Raw genomic sequence first — 14,641 nt, forward strand, 5'->3', positions numbered from 1 at the left:
CCAAGAGTCAAGTAAGGATGAAAGCTGACGATCTGAGAGACTTGAGATTTTATTTGGTGTCAAATGCATTGAAAAAGACATGGTAAAATACTAGACCACTAAACACGATGGTTGGTTCGTTTCCACCAACGTTCAATGCATTCCGATCCAACGTTAATTCCGCCACCACGACCCCTGGCGGGAAATACATCCAATAGGAATTAAACACTTACTGAGGCAACGCTGATGTAAGACGTAGCAAATATTAACCGAAAAAGATACCTAAACCAAATTCGGAAATTGCCTAAAAGTTTTAATAACGATAAAAACACTTTCCTAGCAATAATATGAAAGAGTCATTTTGTGATTATGTAATAATTAAGAAGAATAAAACATTAATAGGGTCTGAAAAAGCTGAGTAAGGTAAAAGGCATTTGTGTAAAAGAGCGGTGTGGTAAAAGGGGCCTACCACAGTCAGACATACTCAGCAGTTTGAACAGAACATGAAAGAAATCGAAATCGGACGCAGGCCACGTGCAGTCTATAAACCCTTGTTGAAATAAACCGTGTCCACGTTTAGTCCATTCTCTTCTATTTTCTTTTGCAATTCTGGTTCGAGTTTTGACACCGCGATTGAGCTGTGAAATACAAAGTCGATTTTTACTCAAACGCCTGGCTGTGGGATTAACTATGATTAATATCAGAAGTGGGAGTGTTTCCTTACCTCATTTGAGGAAAGAGAGCACAGCAAAGAGGAGTTGCGAAAGCCAGACTAGAACAGAAATTTTTAATTAAATTTTACACGATGGACTAAAAGTCATCGCACATCCTTAACAAGATTAACACTTTGAAGTGCTGACTGCTGTTCACTGAGGTAAAAATGATAAATGGAAAAGACAACCGTATCAGGGCACCAAGTGACAAAATGTAGATGTCAAAACGTTTCTTACCAAAATCCGACAATTCCAACCTGAATAGGGGCATTCATCCACGGATATCTCTGTAATTAAACGTACTAGTGTATGGCACAGAAGTTTCAGTAGTGTTTGTACGAACAAAATTGGGAAAAATAAACTGATGATTGATTAGAGTAAAGGATATCTATATAAAGACATATTTACAAGGTTGGTCTAAAGTAAAATGAAAGCTTGCAACCTGTTATAACGGTATACATGAGTCATTTGTTACACAATGCCTCAGATAGGACTTCCTTTACATTACAACAATATGAAAATACAATGTTTCTGTATTAGCAAATTTTACAAGGCACAAAATGTAGACCTCAGTATCTGGTGTTCCAGTGGAGAGCGAACATTATCCAGTTTATGACAGGCAAAGACTTATCTCAATCTGAAGATAATTATTTTCATACAATGAAGAGTACATGATAATGCATGCAACAGTGCGTGCTTTACACTTACCTTTAAAAAGTTACCCTTGGCTAAACGATTCATCACCAGAGGTGGAATTGCTAAAATTTTAACACAAGTTATGAAAAAATCAGTATGCATGAAGCTGCAAAATTAAGAAAATTTTGCTTATCTAAATGTTCTTTCAATAGGCGTGAAGATACATATGTATTATACAAAACATTAATTAATATGACATACATAAAAATATGAATACCTATATCTTTCTATACATATAGGATTCTACAATATATATGTATTATGTATACTATAAAGTTGAAAATTTAAGCAAAATACTGGATATGCTAAAACTGTTGTCCGTCACATTATTCCACAAGATCACGCCAATTCTTTGCTGTTTGCTAAATTAAAAATATTCAATAAACACTAATTTTACCCATGCCAGGAAGTGCCATTCCTATTCGAGAAAATGTAACCTGGATGATCGCCTTCTTTGCTGCATTCTTTGACTCCCCTACCCTCTCCCCGGAGTCAGATAGGACAGGAATTCCACTCGTTAATTCCCTGGTTACAACCAAAATGAACATGTGTAATGGTACTGGATGTGTAACACTGTACAACGAATGCTATATTTTGGGTAATTCATCTTTAATGCAACTCCGAAGTTGCCATTGTGGAATATCAGTCAAACCTGCTTCTCATAAGTGGTATGTTGATACAGTTGGCAGCAGCTACTGCGGCAAATGGGACATATCTGCCCACTAAGGAAGGAAGTTTCTGAAAATAGGCAATTTATCACCTTAACATCTGTGCCAAAATAATTTAGGTCACTGCACATCAAAGGTTTACATTTCACTTAAAATAAATGTACATGGAAACTATGTTTATAAATATAACAGAATATATCATAATGTTAATATTCAAATTCTTACCTTGGTTAAGTTATTTAACGTAAGGGCGGTGCCAACTGCACCTGTTGTAGCACAAACATATGATGTTAATAGGCGCCTGAAATGTACAGGAGTATAAGTAGTGAGGTAATAATTTTAATACCAAATTTACTTGGTAAACATGTTAATTTCTTAACTCCTTCCTTACTGGGTTGAAATAGGAGCATCTCCACTTCTGTTTGTGTAATTAACAATGGCATTAAATGACTGGTTGATCCACTGCCAAAATATGACGGCAGGAGCAGTCCTACAAAAAACACAATTTATAGATAAAAGGTGTTAAACTAACTAATAAAATAACTAAAAATACTAAAAAATAACTAATCAAAAGTTACAGCGAAAATTTAGACAAACCAATTTCAGGATCAATGACTTTTGTTATTATTGTAAATTAACAATGTAGACCTAAGTCACTACTCACTATATACAACTTATATATAATCAATCAATCATTTGCTTACATGAATCACTCATACTTCATCCCTTTCTTACCTGTAAAATGTCAACATGCACCCTGTAATGGTCATATTCATTGGAACTTGAGCAGACATACGACCCAAAATAAACATCTTCTCTTTAGTGTCAGGATGATATGCACTTTCGTAGCGATATTTTGCTTGCCATAAATCATCCTCGTTAACACCTTCTGGAAGTTTCTCTTTGTTTCTTTTAATTACGTATAGGCATCAAGTTAGTGATGATGCAGGATAATTAACATAATGGTTGATGTTATAGGTCTGGCATATAAAATAAGAAGCACATGAAAATCTTATAAGTACTGCCAATAACATAGAATACCTTGCCCTCATGTACAGAGAACGAGCGTCTTCCAGGTCTTTCTTTGATAGCAAAACATTGAGTGGGTTTGTTACTGTTAAAGGAATACATAAAGTAGCAGTGACAAGAAAAGGCAATGTTTAATAAAACCTAAAAATTGAACAAATTTCTTCAAACTATCAAGATTCTACTCATTTCAACACCGGTAATAATTTACAAGTATTTATAATTTCAAGTTTACAAAAAAACGTTTGAACTTTGAACAATGTTATAAATCTAGACTATTCTTTTACGAGAGAGTATAGACATCAACTCAATAATTGGATGTATAGTGATCCAAATATTTGCATAACAGGCAATATTTCATTTTTGTTAGCTGTAGGTAAGCATGAAACAATCTTACTTACTGGTCTGGTAACACCAGACTGGTAAGTGTGCTATGTAAAGCAGGCAAACTGAGAATTTCTTATTTTGAGAATGAAATATACTGTATTTTATCTTGTGGAATTTTTGATTTATCATTCGATAGCTGTGTATATATTTGAAAAATATTCAGCTGCTCATTTTGCAAAGTTTCCGGTCTGGCTAAATTATATCATACAGGATTTTACGTGCATAGGTTATATAGGGTGACTGAACCTGATAAGTATATATATCTTATGTTGTAAACAAACCTGTGAAAAAGTGTTTTGCACGTCCCGCATATGTATCTTGACTCCATCGTGGCTGAGTAAGATCCATGATTTTAATTTTAGAAAATTTAACACCTGTTATTACACATGAAAAACATCGTATTGTGTTGGGATTATGAATGTTTAGTTTAAGTTGTTAGTTTTCATTTGCTAGCGAAACCGTACATAAATCCAAGACTTTCTTCTACATGACAAAAGGAACCGAGGGTGTTAAGCTACTATTTATGCACAGCTTTAACAACAATGCATTTTACCATAGCAAAGATGCTTTTGCACACTGGTTTCACTGCTAAAATCTAACCAAAGCAGAGATAAGTGGTTAAAAAAAGAAATGGTTACACAAGCTTGCTCCGCAAAAATTAAATGAACATAATCATAGAGGAGGAATGAATAAACAAATGGCAAAAAAGGGTTGTCTTACTTGTTTCTTTCGTGACATACAGTATCAAAATTTTTGTGCTGGACATTGAAATTTGAAATTGGGTTTAAAATTTAGTGGATGGGTGGCTGGCTGAGTTTGATGCAATAAAACTAAAAATGTTTCGTCGATATAACGAGACTTGAAGTTTACATATGGTTAGAAGCAAGATTTGCTGTTTTGGGTGAAAAATTCCTTGTGCAGCAAGATGAAACAATTAGCCATTAAATGAGCAATTAATTTTTACCTCCGTGCACATAGCAAACTCTCCAATTTGGGTTAGAAGAATTGAGTATACTAGTCTACAAAAAAAAACCACAAAATTATATCAAAATTTAATGTTAAAATAGGCTAAACTACAGAATTTTTGACGCAATTGGTACATTAGGTATGCTTCTGTACACTGGCTACCTCAACCTCCAATTATGACGTAATAACCAATAGTGGAAAGAGTGGCAGCTGCATGCCTGAGTTCATCGACATGTACAGGGAATTCTTTATCTTAACAGCTAAACGCCGATTAATAATATATAAAGAAAGAAAAGCTGGTTGTTTCAACATCAATTTATAATAATAAAAAAATGAATTGCGGCTTCAGTGCATGCAATCAGGCCAAAATTTGCGTCTTCTCATCAGAAACTACCAAACAAGGTCATAAATAACTTTTTTCTCTCTTGAATTACAGCTCAATGCAAGTTTGAAACTATGTATGATGATTACCATGATGACTACCGTATGATTTGTAGCGCCAGTAAACAGGTTAAGTTATATACAAATTCAGGTAAAGCGCATATTAAGTGCAACAAAACTAAACAATCTAAATAGACTTTTTTACAGTTAATATTCTCCAGAAGCCCTGTTCTAACCTACAGACCGAGTTAAAAAAAACTTTTATAATTTGACCCTTTCGTGATTAAAGCACATGCATTTGATAATCTAAGGCATTGGCTTGCTTTTAGCCCTGATTTCGAAATGTGTATATAGGCTATTAGCTACTGTACTTGAGTAGAATTGAGTACCGGCAAACCATACCTGCTATACCGTGTACTTTAGGCCTAGTACCGAATTACTGTATCACCGGTACTTCTTCTTAAAGTAGTAAATTATACTTCTTACCAGAAATATAAGTCGGTCCGGGTACTCGGTACTTTTAAAATGATTACTTTAAGGTTTTGAGAAGTATGTTTTGTTCATTTTAATTAAAAATTAGTGCCAATCGTAGAAAATTTTGTTCTTTTTTAATCTAAAAATGTCTAATAAAGTCACAAAGAATGAGTTGACATATTTTTTGACAAGAAATAACCTTTATCGGGATAATAATATCGGCAAAAATTGCACTTGCAACACGATCCGCTGTACAAAAAATACCGGTACCGAATACCAGTACCATCGGTAAAATTTTTGCCAAGTACCGGTACCGTTACCGTTACCGACAAGACTTTCAAAGTCCCGACTGCTCAACACTGCTGTTAAAAGCTAGGCCTATCCTTGGTATATACTGTATAATGATATGATAGCAAAGTCATAGCTTCCCTGAGGGTCACTGACCTCAAATACTGTGCGTGGATTGGCCACTGCGGAAGGTGTGCTAAAAGAATAGATACCGGTAGTTTATTTGGGTTTGGTGGCCGTGATGACGCTAATAACTTTTTTGCATTCTCCTATTGGTCCGTAATGCACGTTTTTGCAATCGGGACCTGGCCACATTTGCCCGTCAAATTTGTTGAAATTATTGTCAACTACTAATATGTTTGCTACCACCTGCGTCAGCACAAGTTTTTCGTCTCCCCACATTGAAGAAGAAAAAAATATTAAATAAATGAATAAATTGTACATAGTACATCTACGGCTAAAACGAATGTAATGTTTAATGAACGAAGTTATGTACCAGGGCCTCCATGTTTTCGCTATTCTATACTTGTGCAAATATGCTCTGCACAAACGTACATAACTCAGTAGCCCTAGGCGTCGAAACCCGCGACGAATAACAATGCTTGAATCTATTAATTCGTTCACCGTTCTAGAACTGAAGCGTCACAATAACGGGTGTTATTAAAAACAATACGAAAATAGTTTTGGCCATATTTGAAAATTTGTTAACGGTTTTTAAACAAAATCAATAAAAATTTTTGTATGGCTGTAGTATCGACTTGTGATTAATAAAACTAAACTAAACAACCACTAAACTTCTGAATAATAAAATGGTTTCTACTGTTTTGGCTCATGGTACTCGTTGTATGTATCAATTGAAAAGCTTAGGATGAGTGGCATTTTGCCGACGTAATGTCACTCAATCCGTGGTTAACGATACACTCAGTTTAGCAGTAAAATTAAGCAAAAAGGCTGCTATCAAATAGTGCTTCAAAGATATGATTTTTTTGATTTGATAAATTTAAACGTTTATTTCCCATACATAATTAGAAGTATATATAGTCCTAATAACCTCAATGAAAACGAAACGAAAGAATAATTTGCTTTTAAGCTTTTTGCCCAGTAACCTGTCGATTACCATGTTCTCAGATACGTCGGCAAATCGTCTTTGATGGCGTGTTAAACTATGCCAAGAAGTTCGTTTTACCTTTATAGTTTAAATAAAGTAGGCACAATATTTTTCTTGGGACAAGTTAAAAAAGTAGGTTTATTGCATATTAAAGCAACCAGCTTATTTCATAAAATGCATTGTGATAATGCATTACATAACCACATAAGAACGATAATGTTGTGCCGATTCTACGTTCTCACAAAGGGGAAATACCCAACTTTCGATTTGCTTAACCCCATTTTTTTCATTTTCTTTTGAAACATCCACGCTAATGTCTGTGGTTGCACATATTTCTGCAGTATATTTGCAAACAGTTTAAGCACAAGACTGCGCCAAGTTTCATTGATTGCACACGCAGGACTTACGGTATCTGAATACACTACACAAAAGTGAACATAGTTGCGCCAGCACGTATATAGGCTAGCTGCATAAGCATAATTGCAAAAAAATAGTGGGATCCAAAGGTCAGTACCAAATACCAATGCAGATGAAAATGAACAACTCCGAACTTTGATATAGGCTATTAGCATAAATAATTGGCGTTTGGCCAAAATAGTGTATATTCCTACGAAGGCAACGAGTACTGTACCGCCACCAGCCGTAGTGGAACGTGTGTCACCTGCACGCACAAGGTTCAACAACGTGCACGCCAAAAAAATTATCTTCACGCTAAATTATGACATTATAATAAACAAATAAAAAACTGGTTGTTTAAATCCCAATTTGTAATACGGTCTAGTGCACTGCAGAAATGCACATCTACAAGATGCATTTGTATACCAGATGCCAGTTACCGGTACTCAAATTGAAACGTCATTTAGTTGTGCACCTCTGCACTAAACCCTTATAATAAATAAATAAAGAATGATGCTTCAGTTCAAGCCATCACGTCAAAATTCCATGCACGATTTCTCGTGGAAAACAGCCATATACAGTATAGCCTACTTTTCCAGGCCGGGCTACCAGTAACACCAGTTGAGTTACTTGTGTGAAATATGCATACAGATTGCCTAGCCGGATAGATAATTTTTCGATTGTTTACGATGACTTACTTACAGGATCTCTGCATCAAGAGTTACGGAGCAGCCCCAGAGCTGTGTGACAATGAAAAATTACCTAAACCCGCTACACTTTACGAGGCTTTTCAACGTCAAAGTTAAACTGCGTCATGCCGAAATCCTGTAAGTGCGGTTGACGAAAAGATCCAAGCTGAACCACTCTATTGTACAACTTGAACACAGTGGTATCGCTTGAATCTGTATATTTTAGCAGTATCCAAAGAGGGCCTTGTAATATTGACGCTGCCTATTCCAAAGTACCTGTTCAGATTGCGTTATAACTTTGGATTTAGTTCCAATTTTATTTTCAAGTTTTCATTGAGCTTTATAAACTGTATATTTTTATACTTATCTAATTCAATTTGTGTTTATGTGTCAGTTTAGGAATCTTACTTGTTGATCGTTCATCAAATATATTTATTAAAACATGGGCTGTCAAAGTTGTGTGTTATTTCTGTTAGTTGCATTAATCTATGGAACTACTAAGCTGCAAGTCATTGCAAAGGAGGATGGTTATGTTCTCATACTCGAACATTCATTTAATGGTGAAAAGTTTGTAAAACGAGGTGAAATAGTTTTATCTGACTTAAAAGGGGAACAAGCTACAATTACGCAAGATCCACTTTCAGATGAAGAAAAGACGGCGCTTCTTGAGGCTTCCAAGGAAAATAGAATGTATAAGCTCCGGGTTTGGTCTCAAGTAGATGGAGTTTCATCAAACTCCAACTCTGGAGAAGGTTGTTGGATTACCTCATATACTTACGCTAAATTTCTTTCTGATTCAAATTTGTCAGATATTATCACGGTAAACATGGATGGGCTTGGCAATGTAGTTTCCCTTAATATTGGGACATCTTTGCAAAAAAGTGACTTTGTCATTGATAATGATGAGTTTGACACCACCATAGAAGTGAAAGTGCCAAACCAAGCACCAGTGCCAGATACTCACGGTTTTCTTCACAAAATGGAGAAAGAAAAACGAGAGAAAGAGATACAAGCTAAAGAACCACAATCAGTCTTGGGAAAATATTGGATTTATCTCGTACCTGTGGGAATTTTTTTATTGATGTCGAATGCTATGCAACAACAGCCACAGCAATAGTAACAATAGCCTATGATTTGAGATTAAATCCAGAAAAAATGACTGGGCTGAACAGGGAAACCTTTGTGTAAGGATGTGGAACAACAGCAGACAATTATTTATTATATATACTATATAATCTGTGACTAGAATTGCGCGATCACTACAGAGTTACCGGGTATTTTAAAAACTGTACTTTCCATATAGTTTCATTTGTATGCATCACGTTTTATAATAGCTGAAATGACTGACTAAATGTTTTGTTAATAAGGATAGACCAGTCGGACTCTAAAACTTGGGCGAGAATGCAAGATTTTGCATATTTTGAAGTCTGGCTTGTAGCACACTTCCCAATTGCCCATGATTCATTCTTGTTAGACAGGCGGTGGATACCAAACCAAAACAATGAATTACAATCTATATGACAATTTTAAAAGCACTGGACAATATTCCTAGGCAATGTACTCTATTGGCCACATGTCTTTGCACTTTATAATGTGCTGGCAGTAGATAAAGTCTTAATTGCAATTTGTGATCGTAGCGTACTGAACTTTGATTTTTGTGATTCCTGTTAACAATGTTTTCAATCTGTGTTGCTATTCTTTTCACACATGTAAAATATTGACAAAATTGTTGTTACCGTTCCCTGCCGTCCTTACCATTTGTTCACAAAACATCTGTCTTTTCAGCGCAACTGACTTTGTATTAGATAAGTATTGTTAACTTATTCTGAAACTAAGTTCACTATTTTTGCGAATAAATGAGGTTCTAATGGGTGCTGAGGTAAGATGTTCATGTGTTGTATCATATTTGAACCCAGGCTTACATACATAATCCAGACAAATTACACTAAACTGCCTTTTGTGGCATTATCTCAGCAAAACCTTCACATCAAAGTAGTTCAGAAGACTTCATATCATCTAAATACAGACACCAAACTTTTGAAGATTCAGGGTATGTGGAGTGATGTTATGTCAGCACTTAATGCAGATGACTTCACAGAACTTCATCGATAATCCAAAAAATCTGGAAGTGCTGAGTTTGTTTATTAATTGCATATTACTTGCACTAGGGTTAGTGTTTAGGTGATTCCAAATTTGTTTCGGAGCGTTTATGACTATTGATATTTTGATAACATTCTTTTCATATATAAGGTAGCTGCAATGCTTAGTTTAAATGGTGTTTTTGTATCAACTACCGGGTAATTTGAAGAGAAATTACTAACAGAATGAATGCATATTTTGATCTTGATTACAAAATGAAGATTCCTCATTCTAATCTAAAACATGCATCTTTGCTCGCACCAAAGTGCTGCACATTAGTGCAAGGCAAGTTTTGTTACTGCTGATATTGCTTAAGTTTGAAATAGTTTTTCACGTCATTCCTATATTTAATGAAGTTAGCAGTGTAGTATTACATTGCTGACGGTTGTTATAATTACAGTATGTGAGATAAACATTCTATGTTCAATCGACTTATACAAATTATGTTGATTATTTAGATTTCCATACTTTCAACTGCAGGCTTTAAGAGCGAAAATATTTTGCATAGATCATTGTTTGAAAGCTACTGCATACCACACAAATTATTATTGCCAATTGTGTTTTTGCAATAGCATAAAACTGGCCAAACGTTTTTCACTTTTTAATCAAAAGCAGTACTGCAGGTGGATTATTCACTTACCAAAGACCAAAAGATGTTGATAACTAATTAAATAAGTCATATATGCCCAAAATTTAGTCATAACACACAAATAGCTGTCTACGAAGTTGATGGTGGCTGAACCATGTTTACCCAGTATATAGTAAAATAAATAACAAGATAGAGGTTGGCACTCTGAAGGTTAACTTTGACTTTTGATTAAATTTGTACATGAGCGTTCGCTGACATAAGCTTCTTCAAGCATACTAAGAAAATCATATATATAGAGAGCTGTCATGCTTCTATGAGCTTGTCTTTGCATATATACCTGGAACTTAGTCGTAATACTTAAATTACAGCTGGAAAAGGTTTTATATTTGCATTTACTTTATGGTGTAAATGAGATGTTTGTGCTAGATTTGTTAAAATAGGAACTATTTGAGGTGTTAGCAGTAGTACATTTGACATTTAGTTCATTCAATAATGACAAAGGATAGTGAACCGCTTTCTGTGACACTTTTCCGTGAATATCTTCGCATCAAAACAGTTCACCCAAACCCTGATTATGGTCAGTATAAAAACTTTCTTACATTGCTTAGCATTCAGGCTACAACTATTGCTTTCTTAAACTTTCTTATTTTACCAGCTCAAGCGATCGCGTTTCTTGACAAGTATGCTCAGGACCTTGGACTTGAATGCCGACTTATAGAGGTATAGAGTATAGACTGCAGTCCTGTGTAACATTTTTTTTCTTGTGGCTACATACTCTGAGAAGCTAATGCAAGTAGCATAACATAATAACAGTTCACTGGAATAGTTTAAATCAGGGTTATGAATTATGGTTTGTATATTTTTTTAAACTTTTTAGACATGTGATAAAGATCACACTGTTGTTCTCATGACTTGGAAGGGCAAAGACTCCACATTGCCATCAATACTTCTTAATTCACATACGGACGTGGTCCCTGTGTATGAGGTAAACAACACTGGTTGTCAAATTCATAATTTGTGGCAAATTAAGCCTAAACTTATCACCTTTTTATAAAGACCTTCATAGATCGGTATTAGATTTAGTCAGACAATGCCTTTCGGCAATTAATGTGAAGTGAGAGATTTTCAAAGAGTCTGCTCTCTGCAGCAATACCCTTTTGTGCACTTTGTATTATTATTTTTGTATATATGATAATGTTTAAAATACACATTTTACAAGAAGCTGAATATAATTCTTTAGGAACATTGGAAATATGATGCTTTTGCTGCTGTCAAAGAAGAAAATGGAGACATCTATGCCAGAGGAACACAAGATATGAAATGTGTTGGAATCCAGTATTTGGAAGCAATTCGAAAGCTTAAAAATGATGGTTATCATTTTGACAGAGACATTCATCTTTCATTTGTTCCAGGTATTTGTTTATTATGTAAATTTAATATTTTTATCCAGTTTTTGTGCATGTAAATGTACCAGGATTGTTACTGTTTTTAAATAAATTATTGCCACTTAATTTTGCAAGACGAGGAAATAGGTGGGTTCGAAGGAATGCTTCTATTTCTGCAATCACAAGAATTCAAGGCACTTAATGTTGGACTGGCTTTGGATGAAGGTCTCGCAAGCCCTGATGATGATTACGTTGCATATTATGGAGAACGATCTCCATGGTGTAGGTTGCGAAGCTTTATTTTGGTTGGCTGTTTATCAAGATATGGTTCACTAGTTTTTTATGTTTTGGTTTCATTGTAACTGTTTGAGCATAAAATGAGCTTGAATTTGTGGATTAATTCATTGCTAAATTAACAGGGGCTCGTGTGAAGTGTGAAGGAAATCCTGGCCATGGATCACGTTTTATTGAAAATACTGCTGCTGAAAAACTGGTAATACACATAGTGAATTGAAGTTTGATATTGTAATGTCTTCGAAATATGCGATTGGGATACTTCTACAAGTTCATAGATTACTCTATTGCCCCTGCACTTCTCTACATTTGTATAATACAGTTTTATATTTATGCAGTATGCAAATGTATCACCAAAGACCTTTATAAAATTGAAACAAAGTTCATGGACATTTCAATCTTTTATGTTTATTGTTGCTAAAAGTTTATGACGACTAAAATATTTTAAGTTTTAAAAATATGTTTATGTCATTTTGACAATGGTACATAAGTATGTTTGCTGATGGAGTACTTCCTACATAACTTTTAGTATTTCTTTACTACATGTATATGAATAACTTAAAGTCTTTGTTTATGTATGAAAAGTTTATCACATTTGCGTTGATTATTTTTTAGAGAAAAGTAATTAACTCATTCCTGGACTACCGTGAAAGTCAGAAATTATTGATGGAATCAACTTGTCGGCCTCTTGGAGATGTAACAACAGTAAATCTTACGAGACTGGAGGTAGGGACATAAAAGTTAACAACCACCACCTAGTACGAACTAAGTCTCTGAACCTTTTGCTATTGTAATGGATTTTTTATTTCACTTTTTTAGGGTGGGATAGCTAATAATATTGTTCCAGCAGAGTTGTCCGCAACCTTTGACATACGAATTCCCCCAACAGTTGATCTGCAGGTGACCAATAGAAAGGATAAAAATTTTTTACCAGCATAAGAACTGTCATTATATGGGCATCATTGTGTTTCTAACCAGCGTTTTCAAAATCCCCTTCCACATGATGGAGTGCAAATATCCTTTACCAGTTTAATGACACATGCTAAAACGCTTGCTTTGTTGTCCATCAGGAATTCGAACAGAAGTTACAAGGCTGGTGCAGAGATGCTGGCGAAGGCGTCTCCATAGAATTTTTGCAAGTATGATGAAGCTACTATAAAATGCTTCTTCAAACTGACACTAAAATAAACATATTTTCAGAAAAATATCGACCAAACCGTCACTGCTACGGATTCCACTAATCCTTGGTGGGTCACATTTTCATCAGCGATAAAAGAATGGTGCGTACCTGGGCAATGGCTTTTAATGTCACTTTAGTTTATCATGTCGTATGCTCTCATGCTTGTAAGGTATCCTTTTTAATGCACAAGTTAATCTTCTTATTCTGTAAGAATATGTTTTCATGCAGTGGAAAAAATTTGAAGGTGGAAGTGTTTTCGGGTGCAACTGACAGTCGATTCCTGAGAAAAGTAAGTTGGAATTTTTATACAAAATTTCTCTCTTGAAAACATAAATAGAAATTAAAATGTAGTAGTGTTACAAGCTACATATGCCTCGATAAGTCTTTATGCCTTTTGAAATTTTTATAAATGATAGAAGCTGATAGTCAGATTATATTGTTTTGATTTTAGGCTGGATACAATGCAATTGGTTTTAGTCCAATGCGTAACACACCAGTTTTGTTGCATGATCACAATGAATTCTTGAATGAAGCAGTGTTCTTGGAAGGAATTGACACTTACTGCTCAGTTATCAAAGCCCTGGCCAACATGAAACCTTGATGTCCACTTATAACAATATTTTCTTTACTGCAAGATAATCTTGTTTGATGAGTCTTATCATCATTAGTACGCAATCAATTTTTGCGCTGCAATTTTTTTATGTTAATTTCTGTTAGTTTTTCACAATATGAATGATTTTGCTCGTTGATGTGGTGTATGATTAAATTATCAAATTTTTTTAGGTGGAAAAATCTTTTGCAAAATTTAATCCAAATGTCAAAAGGAACTAATTTTCACACCTGGTCTAGTGGTCATGCAATAGCCTTGGCAGTTATACAATAAATCTGTTGTACAGTGCGTTTGATTGTTAATGTAACAATTTTGTATTATAATTACATGATATCATTGAGTACGTAATATAATTCCGAATTTTACATATCCTATGCCATTAGATTAAAGGGGATGGGTTGAGCTGTTTTCCTAAATAACACCTCGTATGTGCCATTCACCTACTGTGATTGCTGCTGTTTATAAAAGTATAATGTGATGAACGCTGAGTTGTATTGATCAAAAATCTGCCTCTGGTGACATATAAATAAAAAGTATATATCCTATGAACATAATCATTACTCTTATTGTGACCAGATTTAATTCCTTTAATTAACGAATTATAACATTTTCGATAAGGTCAAATTGTCATATGTAGTCACTCTACATCTCAGATTCTCAGTGGACTTGCAGT

At 34.7% G+C, this 14,641-nt stretch overlaps 3 protein-coding genes across 4 annotated transcripts; 2 read left to right on the forward strand and 1 right to left on the reverse strand.

Annotated features, from left to right (window-relative positions):
- Window positions 1–31: 31 nt before the first annotated feature.
- On the reverse strand, window positions 32–5,757 carry LOC143460195 (sideroflexin-1-like). 2 transcript variants are annotated; one of them, XM_076957618.1, is made up of 12 exons: window positions 5,735–5,757; window positions 3,751–3,843; window positions 3,098–3,170; window positions 2,792–2,965; window positions 2,448–2,546; window positions 2,282–2,357; window positions 2,041–2,126; window positions 1,786–1,913; window positions 1,401–1,450; window positions 930–979; window positions 704–751; window positions 32–617 (listed from the first exon to the last, which is right to left on the reverse strand). In XM_076957618.1, exons 2-12 carry the CDS (start codon window positions 3,815–3,817, stop codon window positions 521–523), a joined length of 948 nt encoding a protein of 315 aa, XP_076813733.1. In that variant the 5' UTR covers window positions 3,818–3,843; window positions 5,735–5,757; the 3' UTR covers window positions 32–520. The 2 variants fall into 2 exon arrangements, with proteins under 2 accessions (XP_076813733.1, XP_076813732.1); XM_076957617.1 differs by lacking the exon at window positions 5,735–5,757 and adding an exon at window positions 4,190–4,419.
- Window positions 5,758–8,145: 2,388 nt separating this feature from the next.
- LOC143460196 (ER membrane protein complex subunit 10-like) lies at window positions 8,146–9,556 on the forward strand. Its single transcript, XM_076957620.1, has one exon. It carries the CDS (start codon window positions 8,214–8,216, stop codon window positions 8,886–8,888), a length of 675 nt encoding a protein of 224 aa, XP_076813735.1. The 5' UTR covers window positions 8,146–8,213; the 3' UTR covers window positions 8,889–9,556.
- LOC143460193 (aminoacylase-1-like) lies at window positions 9,555–14,522 on the forward strand. Its single transcript, XM_076957613.1, has 14 exons — window positions 9,555–9,650; window positions 9,746–9,821; window positions 10,981–11,076; window positions 11,155–11,219; window positions 11,377–11,484; window positions 11,740–11,911; window positions 12,020–12,166; window positions 12,304–12,377; window positions 12,794–12,904; window positions 12,998–13,078; window positions 13,249–13,317; window positions 13,379–13,458; window positions 13,587–13,647; window positions 13,810–14,522. Exons 1-14 carry the CDS (start codon window positions 9,639–9,641, stop codon window positions 13,957–13,959), a joined length of 1,302 nt encoding a protein of 433 aa, XP_076813728.1. The 5' UTR covers window positions 9,555–9,638; the 3' UTR covers window positions 13,960–14,522.
- Window positions 14,523–14,641: the final 119 nt, after the last annotated feature.

The sequence above is a fragment of the Clavelina lepadiformis genome, chromosome 5, assembly GCF_947623445.1.
Source record: "Clavelina lepadiformis chromosome 5, kaClaLepa1.1, whole genome shotgun sequence".
Classification (NCBI taxonomy): domain Eukaryota; kingdom Metazoa; phylum Chordata; class Ascidiacea; order Aplousobranchia; family Clavelinidae; genus Clavelina; species Clavelina lepadiformis.